Raw genomic sequence first — 23,655 nt, forward strand, 5'->3', positions numbered from 1 at the left:
TATTTCTGCCCACCCCACCACACATCCCTTTATGAGTTTTTCCTCTCTCCTCTGAACTCCTCTGTCAGATTTAGAACCCTAGATTTTCTGAGGTAGAATTCATTCCAAATAAGTTAGCGGATGAAGAAATATTTTCCCCAATCACATAAGAGTTAAGAATCATATGTAATTGCCTTCCTTATTTTCTGTTCAGTTTCAAATCGTGCACATCGCAGAAGGAAAGTTCCAAGTCAGAAATTTTTATTTCCATAGGCATCTATGTAGGGTAGAAAGAGCCTGGTGAAACAAACACGCACCTTCTTTGGACTAACTCCATACTCTGTAGATATAATATCCATTTTCCAGCATTTATTCAACTCATAAAATGCTTCTTGTAAAATATCTGCTAAAACAATCAATAGCCAACATTCTTTTTCTAAAGAGATCTTGGCTTTTCCTTGGAATCAAATAGCTCTGTGAGTTATCTAGAATTATATTTAAGTGAGAAATTTTTAATAAATGACACATCTTATTTTCATAGATATTTGCCTACGAACCTATAGATGCTATCTAATTCAGCTTCCCCACATCTCAGAGAGGCAGAACTTGTAGGCAGATATTTTGATTAGCTTGTCCTTTCTCTGATAACAAAGCAAAGCAGCGGAACTTTGGCATGACTTCCTCAAAGCAGCAGTTACCTAGAAAATGAACCCAATTTGCAAGTAATAAGCCAATGTCAGAAAACTTAATAAAGCATTTTATTAAATGAGCCATATTTTTAACTTAAAACCCAATCTTTTTCTCTATGGAGACGTTGTTTAGGAGTAGAAACTTCAATTTGCATATATAAATGTAATATCCTTTCGTATATCACATAAATCTACAGAGAAAAGGGATGGATTATCTGCTTCACTGAGGGTGGCATATCATTTTCATGATAAGGGCAATGAATCATGCTGCGACTGGTGCTGGTGAGCCCATTGAATCAGGTGCCTATGGTGGGAAAGGAGACATCTTCCTAACTAAGCACTGTCTTAGGAAAAGATATGTCTTTATGAGTATAGTCTACTCTTCTAGTAGCTGTAGAGTGAGACTTAGGAATCATTCATTGGCAGTGAGGAGTTTCTGGACTAAGAGGTAGGGCAGTGCTTGTTAGCCCTGGCTACATGTTGGAATCATTAGGGAGAGTGTTAAAAGGTACACATACTTTTGTCATATCAGAATTCAGATTTGTAATACTTAAATTGGTGTATGGCCTGGGCACTGGGGAGTTTTTAAAGCAGCCAAGTTTGAGAACCACTAAGTTAGGAAAACCCATTTTCCTGTCTTGGTGACTGATCTTAGGGAAGGCATTGGCCTCTTTGGGTGTACTTCCTAGTCTGCTCAATGACATTGGTTCTGCTTCATCGCATCACAAGTGTTTTCAGTCTCAGAAGAGACTTATTTGAAAGATTCTTTCAATATACAGCTTCACAGAATTTCAAGCAATTTACATTTATTTTTCTTGTTCCTTAGCTGGAGTCCTGGCAGAAAGGATCTAGGAAAGCATTCAAAGAAAAAAAAAAAAGCATGACTCCCTTAGAAAAATTGAGTCATGCAACCAACTTAAGAAGACAAGCAGAAAAATTTTTGAAATCAAATGATAAATCTTTCCAAAAATTCTTGAAGTGAGTTTATTTAATCCAAACATTTATATAACATCTCAGTGCATCTGTTTTGAGTGAGTAAAATTATAATATTTTGGGGGCTACTCCTAATTTTCAGGGAAATTTAGAATTTGTGAGGGAACAAAATCATATGTAGTGGGGAAAGCATATTAAGGACATTTATAACAGTTTTCAGCAGAAGGAGAAATCTGCAAGCTATGTGCCAAGCTTTGCTGATAGCCATCAGTAAGGAGAAATTGCTCTAAACTGCCACAGGATCAAATTATTAATAGATAAATGGGCTCTTTTCTTGACCAATGGGTTTTCTACACCGGAATGGGGTGCTGAAGGGATTTACTGAGTCTCAAGATTCTGGAATAGTGCCTTCTAAACATGTCTCAAAGTGAAGGATGAGGATGGAGAAAAATAGTTTTCAGACCTGGTTGCTCTTCTGTTGATTTCTAGTGGAATATTTAAGCTCCCGTTTGTCCAAGACCTGCCTGAAGACACTCTGCTTCAGCTTATCCAGAGAGTCCCTCGAGTTGGTATTTGTAAACTTCACAGGGAATATTGATGATCCCCAGTGTGGGACCCACTGGATTATATACATGCTCCAGTTCTGATCCAGGATCCCTTGGCGGTGCCTGGATCACCAACCTGCCCTGCTGTTTCTCAATGATTTTCAACTACTCACTCCTGATCTGTAAGCACCTGTGCACAGTAGATTGGCTGTTGGAACTTTGTCAAATGACAAACATTTTTATAAATAATGAATTACTTTATTTGTGAGAATTATTTTTTAGTCAAGATTGTTTTGGCTATTCTGTGTCCCTTTCATTTCCATATGAGTTTTTAAGATCAGCTTGTGATTTTTGCAAAAAGATAGCTAAATTTTGAGAAGGAATAAGTTGAATGTGTAGTGTTGTGGCATTGTTTTAAAGATTAAATGTGTGAATCGTTACTGTTTAGTGATTAGACTAAATGGTAATAGACTCAGATGATAATAGAATAATGATAGAACAGTACCTGATTAAATATATATAATATATGATTAAATATATAGGTGATTAAAGGTATATATGTTTGAATATATTTATCTACATCAGTCCCTGTTTTATCATTATTCTATTATCATTTGAGTTGTCTCAAATATTCTTTTCTAATTTTTGATAGAAATGGATTCTATGGCCTATAGATAAAATGTATTCTATAGGCAATTTCCATTTGGTTTCAGGAGGGTATTATTGTTTGAATATGCATGATACTTACTAGTAAGTAACTACAATGCAAACAAACAAGTGTTGTAGAGCTAGGCCTGAAAAATTATTTGTAAGAGAAAATATAACATTCTTACCTTGTTGGGGTTTTCAATAACAGCTTTATTGAAATGTAATTCATGTATCATAAAATCTATTCTTTTAAAGAGTACAGTTCAGTGTTTTTTTAGAATATGCACAAAGTTGTGCTACCATTACTATTTAAATCCAGAACACTTTCACCCTTCCTCCCAAGAAACCCATATCCACTGGCAGTCATTCCTCAATCCTCCTCTCACCAGCTGCTGGCAAAAGCGCCTATACATTATGTCTATATGGATTTATCTATTCTGGACATTTCATATGAACAGAATCATAAAATATTTGGCTTTTGCTTCTGATTTTGTTACTTTAACATAATGTCTTCAAGGTTTACCCATATTGTTACCTTATAAGCACTTCATTCCTTTCTATGGAGAATAACATTGAATTGTACATACATGCCACATTTTGTCTACACATTCAGTGGATGGACGTTTGGTTTGTTTATAATTTGGGGCTGTTATCAATAATGCTGCTATGAGCATTCATGTACAAGTCTTTGAGTGAATATATGTTTTCATTTCTTTTGTGTCTAGACCCAGAAGTGGAATTATTGGGTCATGCGTTAAATCTATGTTTAAATTTTTGGAGAATTGCCAAACTGTTTTCCAACGTGGCTGCTCCATTTACATTCCCACCAGCAATATAGGAGGGTTGCAACTTTCTACATCCTCAACAACACTTGTTACTGTCCGTCTCTTTATACCCATCCTTGTGGGTGTAAAGTGATATCTCATTGCGGTTTTGACTCATGCTTTTCTAAGAACTAATGCTGTTTTGTCTTCTTTTCATGTGCCATTTATATGTAGTCTTTGAGAAGATATCTCTTCAAAGCCGTTGCTCATTTTTAAAGTTTGCTTATTTGTCTTTTTATTGAGCTAAAGAGTGCTTTATGTAGTCTGGATACAAGTTCCTTATCACATACATGATTTGCAGGTATTTTCACCCAGCCTAGGGGTTGTATTTTCCTTTTTTTCATGGTGTCTATTGAAGCACAAAATTTTTTAATTTTTTTTTTTTTTGAGTCTAAGAAATCATTACCTAATCCAGAGTTATGAAGACTTACTCCTATATTTTCTTCTAAGAGTTTCATAGTTTTAGCTCTTATATTTAGGTCTATGATCCATTTAGGTTAATTTTTCTATTAAAGCTTCTGTGTTGAAAGGACTATTCTTTTTCCCATTTATTTGTCCTGCCACCCTTGTCACAATTGACCCTAAATGTAAGAGTTTATTTCTAGACTCCCACTTGTCTTCCTTTGATCTATTTGTCTATCCTTATACCAGTGCTACACTCTCTTGATTACTATAACTTTGCAGTAAGTTTTGAAGTTGAGAAGTATAAGTCCTCCAACTTTATTATTTTTCAGTCAAGATTGTTTTGGCTATTCTGTGTCCCTTTCATTTTCATATGAATTTTGGATCAGCTTGTGATTTTTGTGAAAAGTCAACTAGATTTTGAGAGGGATTAAATTAAATGTGTAGTGTTGTGGCATTGTTTTAAAGACTAAATGTGTTAATCATTAGTGTTTAGTGCTTAGACTAAATGATAATAGACTCAGATGATAATAGAATGATGATAGAACAGTACCTGATTAAAGATATATTATATATTAAGTATATATATGATTAAATACATACATATATATCAGGCACTGTTTTATCATTATTCTACTATCATTTGAGCTGCCTCAAATATTCCTTTCTAATTTTTTATATTTTTGCTATTGTTACTGCAATGGCCTTGTGTGTGTGTATGTGTGTGGCCTTTTTCTCTTCATAGTCATAATTTGCTTTGTTCGGTGAAAACTTATTAGATTTATGTGGAAATTATGTTAGTTGGTACATAAAAATTGCCAAGTGTACCTGTCTGGGTAAATAACCATAAAATTCTATACCATAATGTTGTAAAGAACTATCTACGAAGTTTCCAGTTACCCTTTATGGATTTCACGAGGCCTTTAACTTGAGGGTAATCTCTGAAGGTGCCCTATTCCAAACCATGAAACAGTTTTTCTTCCTTTGGCTTAATAGGCTGTAAATTAGACAAGGAGCCAAATTTTCCCCTTCCTTGTCATCAATGTGAGCTGAAGGTCGATAGATGGATATAAAGTTCTTTGATCCATTTGCTATTTGATTTTAAGACAAGTTAGCATCTACAGGTCTTCTTTTGGAGAATTTGGAGGGAAATGCCAAAACTACACCTTAGAGTTAAATAAGCTTATGTTAAATGCTCATAACTTTGTTTCAGTGAGTATAGAAATATTGAAATTGAATATGCGATAAACACTTCAACTATAGGCCAGTTCACTGAAAGACCCTCTCAGCTGGTTATTAGGATATATAAGCAGGATACCTTCATATGGTAATTATATGGCTGTCTTTCAAAACTGGAATGTATAGGTTGAAAGTAAGTTATGCAGAATGTCAGATTTGAAATAGCAGTTCTGTTCATGGCCCTATCCTAGCTGTAACAATATCTATGCTTTAATTTTCTAAACTTAAAAAAATAAAGACAGGTACCTGATGCTGGATTACCAACATTCTGGAAAGTTTTATCAGTGAGAGTTTTATCAAAAAAACCAGAATCACTATGAGTGTGTTTTGAGAGCCCCCAGCTAAATTGGGGTTCCAATCCCAGATCTGCTAGCAACACTGTCCTAAAGGGAAATGAAGGGCAGATGGACTTGGGTGTTTACAGTGTGACTCTCAGGGGATCCTGATGGGCTCCTTCTCCCTGCCTCCCCCACCCCGCCCCTGCCCCCCACCCCGCGCTCCCAGACGGAGTCTCACTCTGTAGCCCAGGCTGGAGTGCAGTGGCACGATATCTTCTCACTGCAACCTCTGCTTCCTGGTTTCAAGCACCTCTCCCGCCTCAGCCTCCCTAGTAGCTGGGATTACAGGCATGTGCCACCACACCAGGCTAATTTTTTTTGTATTTCCAGTAGAGACAGGTTTCACCATGTTGCCCAGGCTGGTCTCAAACTCCTGACCTCAGGTGATCCGCCCGCTTTGGCTTCCCAAAGTACTGGGATTACTGGTTGACCCACTGCGCCTGGCAGGGATCCTTCTTTTACCTGGCAGAAAGCCAGATGCCTAGTTGTCTTACCTGTGACGGGAGGGGAGGTGAGGGCAGGGATCCCTCAAACAGGTAATGTTTATACTGACAGACACTCTGGTGGCTCTTGTCTGACCTGTGTCCAGTTTATGCCTGCCTGACCATCATTCTGGCACTGGGAGCCAAACCGTTTTTTCTCCTCGGTGTCCTGGAGAAAACCCAATGTGGGGCAACTCCTCGTGTTTTTGATGGAAGGCACAAATTCAAGGCACCGCCATAACAGGAAACAAGTTCAAAGGTTTTTCTGTACAGATCCTGGGCAGGGAGGCTGCGATGAGTCAGTGAGACAGCCCTTCATCCCCAGGTCACACAAGGCAGGCATGAAGAGTCAGACAGAGAACAAGAAGAGCACGTAGCACGTGGCAACTAGCAGTGTATATAAGGAGTAGGCTGTGGGTCACACTAAAGTATTGAGCAAATGCCTGAACAGTCTCTTTAAAGGAAAGAGCAGGAGGTGGGGAGCCCACTTTTTTTGGTTTAAGTTTAAAAACTTATTTTAATGATAATAACAACCAAAAATGAGTTTTTGGTTAAAATAAGCTTTTGTTTTATTAAAATAAACGTGGGAGAGATGCTAAGTGGCAGAGATACCTCTAAATTCTTATCTCTGGCCACCAGATTGAGCCAGTTAGGTGTGGTGTTCTACTACTGATGTGCAGTCAACAACCTTGGCTGTGCTATTCCCATTGCAGAGTGCTACTGAACAATAGCATTATTAATCAGATTAGACCTTATGCAATTGTAGGAGCTGGCTGGGCAGTCTTTGTAAGCCTGGTGCTTTTTGTTTGTTTGTTTTTTCTGAGATGGAGTCTCACTCCATTGCCCAGACTGGAGTGCAGTGACGCTATCTCGGCTCACTGCAACCTCTGCCTCCCGGGTTCAAGCGATTCTCCTGCCTCAGCCTCCCGAGTAGCTGGAATTACAGGCGCCCACCACCATGCCCGGCTAATTTTTGTATTTTTAGTAGAGACGGGGTTTCACCATGTTGGTCAGGCTGGTCTCGAACTCCTGACCTCGTGATTCGCCTGCCTCGGACTCCCAAAGTGCTGGGATTACAGGTGTGAGCCACCACGCCCGGCCACCTGGTGCTTTTATGTCTTATGAACCTGAAGTTAGCAGAACCAGGGGCAGCGAAGAAAGATGGACATGAAGTAGGGGAAGCAAGACTCACTAGGAATCCATGAGAAAAAAACGAGAACTTGCCTGCCTCTCTCACCACCTCACACCTCAGTAGTGCAAAGTATTTACCAAAGAAACTGGTGGCTTCCCATGGAACTGCACACACACCTAGTGATATAGTTCGGAGATTTGTCCCCGTCCAAATCGCATGTTGAAATGAGTTTTCCAATGCTGGAGGTGAGGTCTGTTGGGAGGTGTTTGGGTCACAGGGTTGGTTCCCTCATGGCTTGGTGCTGTCTTTGTGATAGTGAGTGTGTTCGCACAAGATTAGTTTTTATTTTATTAAAATAAAAGTGGGAGAGATGCTAAGTAGGGGAGATGCCTCTAAATTCTTATTCTGGCCACCAGCTTGAACTAATTAAGTGTGGTGTTCTACTTCTGATGCCCAGTCAGGAACCTTGGCTGTGTCACTTAAAAGTATGTGGCTTGCTCCTGCTTTTACCATATGATGTGCCTGCTGCCCTTTTGCCTTCCACTATGATTGTAATCTTCCTGAGGCCTCCCCCAGAAGCCAAGCAAATGCCAGCACCATGCTTCCTGTAAAGCCTGCAGAACCATGAGCGAATGAAACCTTTTTTCCTTGCAAATTACCCACTCTCAGGTATTCCTTTATAGCAATGCAAGAAAGGCCCAGTACACCTAGCCCTCAGCATAACCCTGGGCACGCTTTGGCATTGCACACATTTATCATTTATGTTTCCAAGAAGGATGTGACATTCTAAACTCTCTGTTTTGTTGTTGTTGTTGTTGTTTGCTTGTTTATTTGTTTTTTGAGATGGAGTTTCTCTCTTAGTGCCCAGGCTAGAGTACAATGGTGTCATCTCAGCTCACTGCAACCTCCTCTGCCTCCCGGGTTCAAGTGATTCTCCTGCCTCAGCCTCCTGAGTAGCTGGGATTACAGACGTGTGCCACCATGCCTGGCTAATGTTTGCATTTTTAGTAGAGATGTGGTTTCACCATGTTGGCCAGGCTGGTCATGAACTAAACTCTCTGTTTTTATTAAGAGGTATTTTAGGCTATCAGCATTTTAAAATGTTTCTCAATTACTTATAGCCCATAAACACAATCTCGCAAAGTCTTCTCTGAATCTGAAACAGCAAATTTGTGTAGTACTGTTTTGTTCCTCCTGATCATTTACTCACCTGAAGACAAAAGCCTACATTGTTTTAACTAACCCTGAGATTTGGGTCTTATCTGCAAAACAGTGTTCTAAAGGATATATTAATTAGGGATTCACTTTCTATCCATGGGCGTATGTGAGCTTCAGGGATAATACTAACCCTTCGCTTTCATGTTGTTCTCAGATGGAATCCATTTGGTTTCCATCAATATCTGACAATATTGTTCTGCACCTGGGAACAAAATAGCTTTGTGCTGGTTTGGGTCCTGCTGAGTTGTAATCATTTGTAGCAGAATGCATGACAAGCGTTGATCTGAATTGATCAATATTATTAGTAAACAGTGATTTAAAAGCACATTCAATTCAGGCAAAATGTCTTAGATCAGGGAAAAGTCCTTTCCCAACACTGACTACAAAACATTATTGACAAGCGTCAGAGTTCCCAGCAAGAATGTTCCTTGAGCAAATGTGGGTTTTAGCAAATTCATGTCCAGATTTTCAAGGTTCACTAGAAATTAACCTCACAGTACTTGTCTATTAGTTGGTGTATAGAAACTGGAGTAAAACTGGAGAAGTGCGAGAACTCATGGACAGCAGAATTGTGGGTGTGATTAAATTTAGAAGACAAGAGTAGTGCTGAAGAAGCCACTCTAAGCGAAAAGTGAATGGTGGTAGGAAAGAGAATTAATGACCTAGGCTATATTATTAATAAAAATAAACTCTTGAAGAAATAACACTGGTGCTTTGTTTTCCAAAGCCTTCCACAAATAGGTACAAATATACAGAATTAAAAATGTCAAGTAGGAAATAAGTATCAAAACAGAGGGAATTTTAAAAATCATATGAAAATAGTTTGTACAACTCCATATAAGTACATTTGAATTCCTAGATGAAATGGTTAATATTCTACAAAATTTCAGCTTTACAAAACTGACCTAAGAAAAAACAGGATTAAATGGACCAATTACCAAATAAAACAGAAGATAATTCAGAAAACAGTCCCAGACAACATCACCAGGACAACGTGGTTTTACATAGAATTTCTTTCTAACATTTAAAAATCAGATAATCCCGAGAATACATGAACTATTTCAGAGCACAGAAAAGATGGAAACATTTTACATTCTATGAAGTTAATATAATGCAAAGGTCAAAACCAAAGATTGTTTCAAAAACAAGACAAATTTTACTTATGAATACCAATTTTTAAAATTAGATAAAATATAAAAAACAGAACCCAACAGCACATTAAAAATGATACATCATGAACAAGTAAAATTTATTTCAAAAATATAAAGATGATTCTACATAAGGAAATCCATTAAAATCCAGCTAAGGAGAAAAATCAGAAGATCATCTCAATAGAGGAAGAAAGTTCAATCAACATATTTAATAACCACTCATGTTAAAAGCAGCCAGCATGTTGCTTAATGGGAAAACGCTAAAAACATTTTCAACTAAAATCAGAAACAAAGAAATCCACTCCCCACTACTACTCTTTAATTTTATGATAGAGATATTGGCCAGTGAAAGCGGATAAGAAAAAACAAAGGAAGCATAAGAATTTGAGAGGAAGACCTTAAAGCTCTATTAAGAAAGGATATGGTTGTACATCTAGAAAATTCAAAATAATAAATTGAAAAACCATTAAACATATGAAAACATACTTGACTTTGATTTGTTGTAAGTGAAATATAGGTTAAAATATCATTAACACATGATTTCAGACCTATCTAATTCTTAAAAAGTCAACATAATAACCTTCTCTGTAGATATATACCATGCCAATCGTGGTAAGGTTGAGAGATCTTGTTCTACAGATATGTATTGAATTATTTATGAAAAAACATCATGTCTGACATTTGCTTTGAAATAATCTGGTAGGTGGAGAGTTATCAGGCAGATGAAAGAAGAATGGCTATATATTGATAATTTAGAAGCTGAGCAATTGATTATACTATTCTCTCAAACTTAGTATATGTTTGAAACTTTCCACAATAAAAAGTGAAAGAATATTCCTATAGTTTCAAAAGATGCAACTAAACTAAGCCAAAGGCAAATATGTTATTTAGAGAAAAAGTAATTTTTTGGTTGATGTTAATTTATGTTTGCAATTGTGATCTGAAACCTTTCATGCGGACACTCATCAATTAATTCTAGATAGTCCTTAAGTAGAGTTGAAATAAAAATTAACTGCCTTCCTAATAGAACAAAATGCTAAAAAAAAAAGTACACTAAAGAAACTTCCCCTTCCCTCAGAAACATACCTTCTGTTCTCTTGGTAGTCAGAAGGTCCTTAGAGTACTTTAGCCACCCATAGTTTAATTCTAACCTCCAGGGCATAAATGTGGTTATGGGAACGAGTATTTCATAGTCAATCAATATCTTGTGCTTGACAGCTTTATTTTACTGACACTTTGTACATGGAATGCAAAGAAATGTCGCTGATACCTTATCTGCCTACTATTTTGAGATTTCCGAAGTGCCTTAAGAATATTTAAGTTGTGGAGGTGGGCGAATCACGAGGTCAGGAGATCGAGACTATTCTGGCTAACACAGTGAAACCCCGTCTCCCCTGAAAATACAAAAAATTAGTCGAGCATGGTGGCGGGCACCTGTAGTCCCACCTACTTGGGAGGCTGAGGCAGGAGAATGGCGTGAACCTGGGAGGCGGAGCCTGCAGTGAGCCTTGTCTGGGCCACTGCACTCCAGCCTGGGCAACAAAGACTCTGTCTCAAAAAAAAAAAAAAAAAGACAAAAAAAAATTAAGTTGGTTTCTGTTAATTTAATATGTTAAAGTCACAGGTTCATAGTTTGTCAAGGCATTCTTGAGATTGTTATCCAGTACACTGGCAAAGAGCACCAAAGTGTGTGTGGGTGATTCCAAATGTGGAGTAGCCATCAACACGTAACTGTAGCATTTGCCAAGCTCCCCACTGGCAAGCAAGGAGTATATCCTCAGAGCCATGCAAAATGCCATGCAAATAAGAGGTAGTAATGAGGGTATGTTAGATGGCAAATTGATGCTTATACGGAGGATCCCAGTTCTCTGAGCCCTGACCTATTTAATTAACAGCTTTATGTGTTCTCTGCCAGCACAAATTTCACTTTTGAGTGCAGTTTCTCTGTGCTTTGCCTTTTCTCATGTTATTTGAAACTATTCCTCTGAAGATATAAATATTCTATTTTGAGAAGGTTTTGTACTCTTGTGCAACTTAAGAGAAAAATGAGCTCAGGGGCCAGGTGCAGTGGCTCATGCCTGTAATCCCAGCACTTTGGGAGGCCGAGGCAGGCAGATCGCCTGAGGTCGGGAGTTCAAGACCAGCCTGACTAACATGGAGAAACGCCGTCTCTACTAAAAATACAAAATTAGCTGGGCGTGGTGGTACATGCCTGTAATCCCAGCTACTCAGGAGGCTGAGACAGGAGAATCGCTTGAACCCGGGAGGCGGAGGTTGCCGTGAGCCGAGATGGCTCCATTGCACTCCAGCCTGGGCAACAAGAGTGAAATTCTGTCTAAAAAAAAAAAAGAAAGAAAGAAAGAAGAGAAAAGAAAAGAAAACAAAAATGAGCTCAGGAAGCCAGACCTGGAAAGCACTACAGTGATCCTTTAATCTAAACACTCACCTCACTGATAAGAAGGGAGAATCCAAGTCCTTGCATTCGGCTGCATGCCTCTTCCACAAATGGCTCATGAGATTAATTTCATTAATCATGACATTTGCATGGCTGCAGATAGCTTAAATAAATTTATACACTCAACAAATATGTATTGAGCTCCTTCTATATGACAGCCACTGAGCTGAGCTCTGTGAATCCAGCAGTAGACAAAAGAGATCAAGTTTCTGTGCTAATGAAACTTACATTAAACAAAAATAGGGGGAGCTGAGAGGTAGAGTGGGTAAGAGTGAACCATGGGCAACTTCGTTTGAGATATTCTAGCTATGGAAATTCTGTTTCTGCATATATCCAGGATAAAATTCCCTTTCTATATAAAATAAAAATATTCCTACCTTGTTCCTATCTAACACACTTTGTATTTCAAATTATAATAATAATCTTGGATTTTCCTTCTCTGCATGTGACTTCTCATCCAAAAATTGAGGGGCTACACCACCTGATTACTTGGGCTCCTTTTTACCTTTACAATTATTCATTAAACAGAGCCTCATGGGTGTGATACATTTCAGTTCTTTTCCCTACTCTTTTCAGCCCCTCGCCTTCCCATGAAGTGCTCCTCTGTATCTAAAAGTCCTCCTGGTTCTTGTGGTACAGCTTGTGACACCATGATAAGGACTGAGTGAGATGCAGTTCCTGAAACACTGTAGTCTTCTGACCTTTTCTTCCCTTTTATATCCACAGAACCAAGAACCAGCAAGACCATCAGCCACTGTGCAGGAATAAACAAAAGGTTAAACTTGTCAGCCTTTTGATCCTTCCCACATCATTTTTTTAGCCCAGTTCTAGGAAAGTTTGCCAAGACTTTTTTTTATGGTGTATTTGCCATGCCAACAACCAACAATAGAATGTTGAGGCTATATGATTTTAGGATTCAAAAAAATCACATAATAATAAAAAGAGGAGCTGAGCCAAATACTGTGTGTGTGTGTCTGTGTGTGTGTGTGTTGAGAGAGGTAGACAGAGAGAGAGAGGAGAGTAGTGATATAAAAAATAAGAAGTAAAATTCAGTTTTGAAAGAAGCTTAGAAGTGAACTATCTCATACCTAGCTTAATATGTCAAATAGCCTATGGAAAAATAAAGATTTTTCCACAGTGCCAAGCTTTGCATTCATTTCAGGTGGAATTTGTGTTAAATGTCACAAAGTGTCCAGCACTCACTTATAGCAAAGAGGCAGTGTGGGCCACAGTGGAAGTGATTTGTGTTAGCCTGGATTGTTCCCTCTGGATTAGACTTTGACTAGGAGGTAGCACCAGTATTGCCCCAGGCAGGTTTATGTGCAAACAACAGAGAACAGTCTGCCTGCCAATCAGGAAAACATGATAGGTCATGTAGTTGGCAAGTGGTAGTATTCTCATTCTACAAGTGGAAAGTAATCTCTCATGCCATGGTCCTGTATCTCCTCTCCTCATGTCTAATTCCCCTCCATGCTATAAGGTTAAATGCAAATTTTCCTTCCTCTGCAGTCTTCTTGGATCACTGCAGTCCATGAAGACACTGTTTTGTTTGAATTGAAAACACAACCAGGATTTAACTCATTTATCAATTAATCATTCTATCTTGCAAAATTACATTGTATTTTCTCACATCCTTATTTCACTTTTAAGTAAATTCATACCTTGTCAGAAGCTAGACTAGAACTTCCATTTTTAAAGTTTTCATCTTTGGGCCTAACACTATGTATTGAAGACATTTAACTAGATTTGCTCATGACTTAGCGTTTCTTGAGACTGTCACGCATGCATACACACACATTTGCCAAAAAAAAAAAAAAAAAAGTTAACTGTAAGCAAAATTTTAAAGTATGTAGGTGTGTCTTATTGACTCCATTCTTTTCATTTTTTCAGGGAGCCACAGAATCTAGTGTCTTCAATTTCACACCCCCACCCCAAAAACTCTGCTCAAAAAATTAAGGCTCTTGCCTAGGGAAGAATTTGGCTTTAGTTACTAATATCTTAGAATAAATTTCAGCACTGTCTTTTTTTCTGAAAATTAACAGTTTCATCCAGTTCTACTGGTGAAATGGCAAACATTGTCACCCTCCAAAATAGTTTTACATGAGCAAGTTTAGGGGAAGAGAGAAAAAGGTAGAGTGATGGTGATAACAGACCTTAAGTGTGGGGGGAAATCATACCACTTCAGCAGAAAACTCCTTTAGCTACCCATTTGGGTTGACCAAGAGCAGCAAGTAAGAATAAGAGCAGCAACATATTCAATGATACAGTCCTGGTAAAATATTTTACCAGGCTGGGTGTGGTGGCTCATGTCTTCCCAGCACTTTGGGAAGCTGAAGAGGGTGGATTACTTGAGCCCAGGAGTTTGAAACCAGCCTGGGCAACATGGTGAAACCCCATTTATACAAAAAATATGCACAAAAATAACCAGGTTTGGAGGCATGTGTTTGTAGTCCCAGCTACCAGGAAGGTTGAGTTGGGAGGATCACCTAAGCCAGGGAAGGTCGATGCCAGTCAATTCTATGCAGTCACACAATATAGACATTTTCCAATGTCTATATTGGAATAATTGAGACATGTGTATCCCTCATGGCAATAATTGAGACAAGTATCCTTTTATTAAGGAAGACTGGTCTTGATGGGTGCTGTGGATCTCTTCCTAAGAAATGATTATTCTTTGTCTAGATCTTTTTTTTTTCTTTCTCTTTTTTTTTAAAGAGAACACCGATGGTCAGCAAAAATCCATCCAGAGAGCTCTACTAGTGAAGAAAGTGTGTTATACCACAGGGAAGCTTTAGAGTAAAAGTATGAATTTGCAACTTTAAAAACATCCTACCTCAAAAAGCATTAATTCACGAAAGAAACATACATTCATAATAAAGTATAATGTAAAGCAATGCAAATATTCCAAATGATATAATGATACCGGATTATTTGATGAGTACCTCATTCTGTTCTTCATCATTATTTACCTAAAGACATAAAAGTTTTCAGTTCTGATAGGTGACTAAAGTAACAATATAAAAACAAAAAAATTGTTTTAATTTTTTGAACATGTACATGTACCAATTTTTTTACACATAAAAATTTATTAGAATTATCTAGTAATTTTAGATATGTCCTGTATTAGTCCATTTTCATACTGCTGTAAAGAACTGCCCAAGACTAGGTAATTTATAAAGGAAAGAGGTTTAATTGACTAACAGTCCAGCGTGGCTGTGGAGTCCTCAGGAAACTTACAATCATGGCGGAAGGTGAGGAGAAAGCTAGGCATCTTCTTCACAAGGCAGCAGGAGAGAGAGAGAGAGCGAAAGTGGGAAGAGCCCCTTATAAAGCCGTCAGATCTTCTGAGAACTCACTCATTCTCATGAGAACAGCATGGGGAAACCACCCCCATGATTCAATTACCTCCACCTGGCCTCTCCCTTGACATGTGGGGATTATGGGGATTACAATTCAGGATGAGATTTGGGTAGGGACAGAAACTCTAACCATATCATGTCCATAGAATAGGCTGTTGTTGAAATTTAATTTTAATTATCCCAGAATGCTTAAAGAATACAGTGTTTTCTGGATCTTCGGGAGTGGGGAAGTTTTCCTCCCTCTCACATAATACTGAGATAAACCTTTGCATTCTAGAAAAATCTGCATAGGCCTTCCTTCACATGAGATATGACCCATTTCTATTAATATAGCCCATGATTCAGGAAGTTGTACTGAGCAGTAAATTATTTTGCTCAACTCAAGAGTGGAGAGTTCACCAAGTAGGCAATTGTGTCAGTCAAATACATGTCCTGGTATTCTCTGTGTTACCAGTACAGGATTAAAGCTTGTCATGTCAGTTGTTAAATGTTTTAAATTAAAAAGGAATAATTTGTATACAGATTATATAGAAGGCTCATCCTGCATGGATAGATGCAAAACATATCCCTCTGCTTTTTTCTTCCATTATATGTCTATAAGTGATGTCTCTCTGTAGGATATCTGCATCATCTTGAACTGGGTTTTCTGTTCCCTGTGACTCTCTCCTCTTCCTAATACCATCCTCCTAATCCCAAATGCAATGGTTTTAAAACACAAGTCTATGACTTTTTACTTTAAGTTCTACTATTGCTGTGTGATATGGTTTGGCTGTGTCCCTACCCAAATGTCATCTTGAATGGTAGTTACCATAATCTCCATGTTTCATGGGAGGGACCCAGTGGGAGGTAATTTAATTCTGGGGGCAGTTACCCTTATGCTGCTCATGTTGTTTTCATGATAGTGAGATCTCACAAGATCTGATGGTTTTATAAGGGGCTTCCCCCTTTGCTCAGCTCTCATTCTCTCTCCTGCTACCCTGTGAAGAGACTCCTTCTGCCATGATTGTAAGTTTCTTGAGGCCTCGCCAGCCATGTTGAACTGTGAGTCAAACCTCTTTCCTTTATGAACTACCCAGTCTCAGGCAGTTCGTTACAGCAGCATGAGAACAGACTAACACACTGTGGCAACTGATATTTTGCATATTTTTCCATACGAGGTGATATGATGTAAAAATATTTGTACTGAGTAAAATACTAGATGTGCCTTCACCCCTAAAGCTGCTTTGATCAAGTTAATTTTGAAAATGGCAGAATAGAAGTATTCGACTTTTTAACCCTGAAAAATAAATTTATGTTGTATTTTGATATAAAGCAAATGAAAATCAACTTTATTCAAAACATACTTGTTTTCCCTCTCCTATACAGACCGACCAAGACCATCACTATGACCGATGGAGACTATGATTATCTGATCAAACTCCTGGCCCTCGGAGATTCAGGGGTGGGGAAGACAACATTTCTTTATAGATACACAGACAATAAATTCAATCCCAAATTCATCACTACAGTAGGAATAGACTTTCGGGAAAAACGTGTGGTGAGTTTTTAATCGTACTGCTAACCTTGTCACTCATCCCCCTATATAAAGTAAGAATGAAGAAGCTATGTTTATTGCACTGGAGTCTCTTTTGTCACATGAGATTCATAACCTGTCATTTTAATTTATTTTAGAATATTATTTACTACTTTTCAAATATAAATAACATTTTCCTAGAAAAGTATTCAATGGCACTCTCTTGTCTCCCAAAGTATACAAGGCAATCCAAATCAATATTTTACTGATTTGTATAGTGTGTTTTCTACAAATTCTTAAGAAATCTTTCAAAACTTGAATTATTAGAATCTAAAAACATTAACTCTGACCTGAGTTAAAGTCCTCAATAAGAGCAAGTGATCATTTCCTCACTCTTAAGAAAGAAGTTAAAAGTATGATTGGCAAATATCTGGAACATGAGCTTTTTCTAAGTTCTTGCTGCATTTTTATTTATGTGTAGACTCAGCCATCAATCACTGGCTTCTTATGAACAGAATGTGAGACACCAATCATGCTATTTTCCAAGATAAGAGAGTTTAAGTGAGAATCACAACCACTTCCTTCTCCTATGCTAGACACTATTGACAGGAATAAGGATATTGTGACATGTGAGATGTGTAGCATAGGCACAGAAGCTCAGCCAGATTTACTGCCACCCTGGGTATCCTTGATTGCCAAGATGGCTGTGGCTTCCAGCTGATGTCACAAATCCACTCATTCCTTGAGAATTGGGAAAGAAAACAAAAGAAATGGTAATTGGAAGCCATTGCCTGGGAAGTTGAATCATGGTTTCTTATATTGTGCTGGACCTGATCTGAAAGTCAATACATGGTTGTGTAGGCTTAGCAAACTCCCTGACAACCCATTCAGGGTTTTTCTGCCTTCTCTCCTTTCCAGCGTCTGGGTATATGTCCTTGCAGAAATTTTCCTTTAAAACATATTCACTAAACTATACTTAAGGAAACTGAGTAAATATTAAGTATTTTAGGCTTTGCTTAAACAATAAAAAGGCCAGAATTTTTTTAAAAAAATTAAACTTACCTAAAAAGAGCCTTTGACTAAATGACTAGTGAAGAAAGGCTTGAAATGTCCTGTGTCAACTTATTGAGAAATCCTGTGCATATTTCATGGCTAAGTCATTTTGAAAGTCCATTTTACAGTAAAAGATATTTGGGTATTTGTAAAGCACTTTACTGTTCTTAAAAAAATGCTTTAACATCTGTGATTTCACTGAAGTTTGCAGTTAGAAGTAACTCTGTAAATCAGGAAGGGGTTATGGATCTCAATTTTAGAGATAAGAAAATAAGACTCAAAGAGGTTAAATGAAGAGTTTGTGTTTGAACCTAGAACTTGGGTCCTAAATCTGATGTTTGCTGCCTCATGAGAAAATGACAGAAGGTGTCTAATTTAAGTTTGCAATATGCCTAAGCTGTGTTGAAAATCATACTTGCACTTGACATTTAAAAGTGAGAGTACATGTGATAATTCTGGAAAAAAAATATAGAGCAAATATTTATTCTGCACTATGAACTTTGATTATAGTAATTGAGAAAAAACATGCTGAGTGAACCCAGAGAATTTGAGTATTGACAAAATCCAAAGCAACCTCAACTAATGAACATTGTGTCTTTCAGGTTTATAATGCACAAGGACCAAATGGATCTTCAGGGAAAGCATTTAAAGTGCATCTTCAGCTTTGGGACACTGCGGGACAAGAGCGGTAATAGTAAATTGCTTTATTTGTAGCTTAGAAAAACTTACTTTAAAATGAATGCTGTATGTGAATTTGAAAAAGAAATAATATGCAACTCTTCTCCTGGTTTCAAAATAGACATTTGTATCCAGAAATAAAAATAAATGATTTGTAATTAATTAATCACAGTAGCCATGTGCAGTTGGTACGAATTTCAAAAATCAGACTTTCAAAAATCTCTCTGAAGATTCTTGCTGTGCACTGTCTTTGCACTTTTTAGAAGAAAAAAAGGTTCTCTGGAATTTAGTTGAATGAAGATGGGAAATTAACGCCATTGTAAGTGCTACTTGAAGAGGGAGTTGAAAAAAGGGTGTTAAGATCTTCCTTGTCTCTTTCTGTTATTTCAACACAGCCTCTTTGTCCCATGCTGTGCGACTGGCTTTGTCCTTTCAGACTTTGATCATAAACAATTGCCCTCCAGCCAGAATATTTTACTCTTTTCCCACTTTTTCTGATCCTCTCCTTGTACCAGGCCCAGCTCATATTTCCTCCCCTCTATGAAGCCTGTCTGAACATCCCAGCTGAAACAAACCCACTTTTCCTCTGAACTACTGCAGACACCAGTTACTTCACCCTTAAGGTCTAAAATAATTATATGCCACCTTGTCATAAAGTGAACATTCTATTTCTGTCTTTAACTGTTGTTCACTGATTCACTTGGAGCCTTCTCATCCCTACGAAATTGTCATCTTTACAGGTGTGGAGATCTTGCCTGGCTTTGCAGCATTGTCTCTGGTACAGTGTCCAAGCTAATACTCGGTAGTGTTAATTCCTTAGAGCTGGAGGTACTATTCTATTGTCAGATGGAAAAAAAAAAAAAAAAAAAAAAAAAGATCCAAGATTTCAAAGTGCAAAAGACCCCAAGCTAATGAATCTTTTCAATATTAGATTAAATTAAAAGTGGCAAAAAATTGGCAGAGAGGTTATTTAGAAGGCACATACCTCCAAATCCTGCATCGTATGTCTTAGAATGCTTCTGCTTGTAAACACTTCCGTCTTTGAAATGCATCCAAAGCGTTCTCGCTTTCAGTGAGTGTAAACGCCAGGAGAGGTGCTGGGCCCTCTCTGTTAGCTTTTTTGACTGTGAATTCCATTTACACACACCCTTCAACACTGCTGGTTCCTCTGAAGCCGTTCCTCACAAGAATCTCTGTTCATATGTCAGTTTTGTTGTCACAAAGATGTATGTTTTATAGAGCACTTTAATTCATTTTTGAAGTAATATGAGAAAATGTGGTTCCCATATGTCCTCGCACATGATATGTCAGCCTTGCATGATGGCAGCCTTCTCTGTCTGTCCCCTGAAGGCAGCTGCTCTAGGGGGGAAATGGGGAATACTCAGGGCAGCCTTTGGAACACTTAGGTTATTCATCCCCTGAGAATTTTGCATTCTGTGTATATATAAGGTGTAGCTAAGCAAGATAAACAAAGCCTCACACCTCAGCCCCATGCCTAAGGACATCTGGCTGTGCAATCCATGTAAGATAATGGGTATTGATAGAAGTCACATCATGGGAAGGAAGAGAAAACGCATGGCCCTTATGGAAACTTAAAGGATACAGGGCACAGACTTCATTCCCAGTGAGGAGAAAGAGTGATAATGTGGCTTTGGGGTCTGTTTCTTCTGTGATCCTAGTGTTCTGGAGCAAAAGGGGGTCATCACTCAATGTGCTGGAAGCCAATACTATGACACTGAATTTTGAGAAAAGGAAAGGTTTTATTGCAAATCGACTTGCAGGGAGACAGGAGGGTCAAGCTCAAGTCTGTCTTTTTGTTCTGGCTTTTTGAAGAGTATTTTTATTAGAAAAGGTTGGGGAAGGAATGGGTTCTGAGATTAACAGGTGATTCGTGGAAGGAAAGGGGAGGGCTGGAAAGTCCTTGGACATGGGCACTTATCTCTGCATTCTATCTCAGGGGTCACGTGTGGAAATTCAAGGGGAGTTAGTTTGAAACATGCGGTAGAAATTCAGGCTGTGACATTAGCAAGCTCGTTCTGTACAGATTCCAGTCGGCCATATCAGTTCCAGTCGATTTCAGCCAGTTCACTTATCTCATAAGCAGAGGGAGTTTCAGTGTTTCAGCAAGTTATTTCCTTCTTTATCTGCCATCCTGCAAACTCAATTCCTATTCATCATTGGTTTCTTTAACTCTTTGGAACATGGTTTCACTGGTTCCTCCACCTTGCTGACTTAATAGACAGAATGAGATGGGTGGGGGAGGCTGGAAAGGAATTACTAGTCTCCTCGTGGGGGAAATGGGGGATATCAAAGATACTGGACAGAATAGAGCAGGATGTCTGTTACTCCTCTGAAATAAGCATGTCCTATCCATGCTGCTATGGAGGAGAAATTGTTTGCCCCAATCAGATCACTATGGCAAGCACGTTTTTCAGTAACTTTGTCATATGCTCTGGGCAATGAGAGGAAATAACACAAAGTCTTGTCCTCAAATGAGACACACACACTTAAGGAGAGAACAAAGAGCAGTTTTCCTGGCATGACACAATTATGGTCGAGTAGGAGACAATTTTGTGGGTACAGCTAGTCTCCAAAGAGGGATAACTATTCAATCAATGCACTATAATCTCTGTGGGATTCCAAGGAATGGTAGAAACAAATCCACAAGAAAAAACTGAATAAATTTTTTTGGTATTTCTGCTCTACATTTTTAGATCATGATGATGCCCTACAAACAAATCCTACTTTGGAAATAAATACCAGTGAAAATATCTCTTCTCCCATCTTTTCATATGAAAAGTATCATTCTCTGTTGCAGTCATTTACATATTTAATAATTGCATATATTTTGCTGTTTCTTTCTTTCTCTTGCACTGTTTAACTTCACAAATATTTAGTGAGCAAATACCATGTTCTGAGCCATGAAAATACGATGGATAGCAAGTTAGAAACACAGCTCCCTTACCGTTGGAGCTTACAGTCTAGGATAGAATTTGGATGAATAAACAATTGCAATGGAGCCTTAGGAAAGTAACAGGAAAACAAAGACATAGGCAGGCCCACCAGGGGGAGCGCATAGCCCACATGCAGTGTTGGGAAGGCCCCTTGGGAAAGTGATATTTCCTCTGATACCATTATCTATGTACTCATGCACAATGTATGAGTGAGTACAATCCAGGCTCAACAAAGTGGTAGGAAGAAAAGGAAGCACTAAGACAAGGTAACCCACAGAAAGACCAGCATATGTGAAAGCCCAGGGGAGCAGAGTGAAGTTTCTAAGAACTAAAAGATCAGCATGTCTATGGGTAGTCAAAGGGATGAAGCTGGATAGATGAACAAAGATCACTTCCTGCAGAGCCTTGCCAGCTTTGTAAGGAGTTTGTGCATTAGCTTACAAGCGATGTCTAATCATTAAAAATATCATTAGTAGAGCATTGATATAATCTATGGGAAGAAATGGAATGGTGATAGGAGTAGGGTCCCAAACAAAACTGGACACAGGAAGCCTAATGAGAAAGCTGTTGAAGTTGTCCAGGTGAGAGAGAATGGGTTTGAATATAGAGCAGTGGTAGGGTAGATGGACAGAAATGAGCAGGTCAAAAGATATGTGTTAACTGTAGACATCAGGTGACAACCAGACATCGTGGCAACCAGAAGGATGGTGATGTATAAATGGAAAAAGAAATTAGGAAGGGTGGCCAGTTTGGTTTTGGATGTATGAAGTTGGAGGTGCCTGAGTTTCCTCCAGGTGGAAATATCCAACAAGTAATTAGGCATCTAATGTGAAAGGCAGGAAACCTCTAGATCTCTAATTTTGGGCTTCTCAACATACAGGCTACAAGTGAGCCAGGGAAGGGGATAAGATTTTCCAGTCAATGTATGTAGAGTAAGAGGGGTCAACAGTAGACCTCGGAGGAAACCAACACAAAGGATCTACAAATTAGCTAAAATAGGAGACCAAAAATTAGAAGAACATTTAGGACAGGAAGCATATCTCTAGTTCAAAGTTGTGTGCCTTTCTAAAATCCCATTGCCAAATTCAAAACCTTCTCTGGTCCCTGTATGTGGTCTCTGGTTTTACCCATTGCTCATATTGAAGTGAATCTCAGCACATCTTTAACTTCACTAAAGATGGTTGGTGGTGACTGGGGTCGGGGGTGGGGGCATGGAAAGCTGACCAGGCAGGGGAAAACTGCATTGCACACAAAAGAGCAAATTCTCCAAAATCCTGATTAGAAATGAGAGTTCTTTCCTCCTTTCACCAATGACTATGTCTCTTTTCTGTCCTGACATCCACTCCGTCCCTCAATCATCTTCCTTTCCCTCGTGAATCCTAGATGCCAACCTGAAGCTCAGTTTTATCCCCAAACAGTGCTTTTTAAAAAGAGTTTTGTCATCAATATTTTTCCTTACAAAAGAATTCCAGTTCCTGTAGCTAACAAGTTGCAGTTTCCTTCATATCATCACAGGCATTCATTTTCAGGCTACTGTGTGCCAAGCCTTCTTCTGGGCACGGAAAAGAAAGATGGAAAGTATAAGTTAAAGTCCCCACTCTAAAGTGCTTTACGTTTTAATTGTGGACCACAAAATGCCCACGAGCCGAAAAGATTCCAAGAAGCTGTGTAAGCAAATCTGTGATTAAATGTTACAAACTGTGTGTATAAAGTGTTGTGAGATCAGAAAGGCAGGAAGTGGTCTTAGAAAAAAATGTACGACCAAATCTTCTCCCTTCGTTCTTCAGCAGTCTCTCTGCCCACATTCCCATTCCCCTAGGATATTCCATAAGGGCTAGCCACGGAGAATTCATGCCTGAAAGGGAAACTGTTGTTTGTGTTGTTGTCAAAGTTATGTGGACTAACTTTCAGAACTACCCACTGTGTTTCCTCGGCAGGTTCCGGAGTCTCACCACTGCATTTTTCAGAGACGCCATGGGCTTCTTATTAATGTTTGACCTCACTAGTCAACAGAGCTTCTTAAACGTCAGAAACTGGATGAGTAAGTGGGACTGAGTAATGTG

General features: G+C 38.5%; 1 protein-coding gene across 2 annotated transcripts in view; it reads left to right on the top strand.

The window, feature by feature from the left end:
- RAB27B (RAB27B, member RAS oncogene family) overlaps window positions 1-23,655 on the top strand; it is a 162,323-nt gene that overhangs the window by 133,037 nt on the left and 5,631 nt on the right. For both annotated transcript variants that reach the window (XM_025365217.1, XM_025365216.1), the window contains 3 exons: window positions 16,760-16,931; window positions 18,563-18,648; window positions 23,530-23,633. In XM_025365217.1, coding sequence (XP_025221002.1) covers window positions 16,779-16,931; window positions 18,563-18,648; window positions 23,530-23,633 — 343 coding nt within the window. In that variant the 5' untranslated portion in view covers window positions 16,760-16,778. The remainder of the gene's footprint in view (window positions 1-16,759; window positions 16,932-18,562; window positions 18,649-23,529; window positions 23,634-23,655) is intronic.

This window comes from Theropithecus gelada, chromosome 18, assembly GCF_003255815.1.
Source record: "Theropithecus gelada isolate Dixy chromosome 18, Tgel_1.0, whole genome shotgun sequence".
NCBI classification, from domain to species: domain Eukaryota; kingdom Metazoa; phylum Chordata; class Mammalia; order Primates; family Cercopithecidae; genus Theropithecus; species Theropithecus gelada.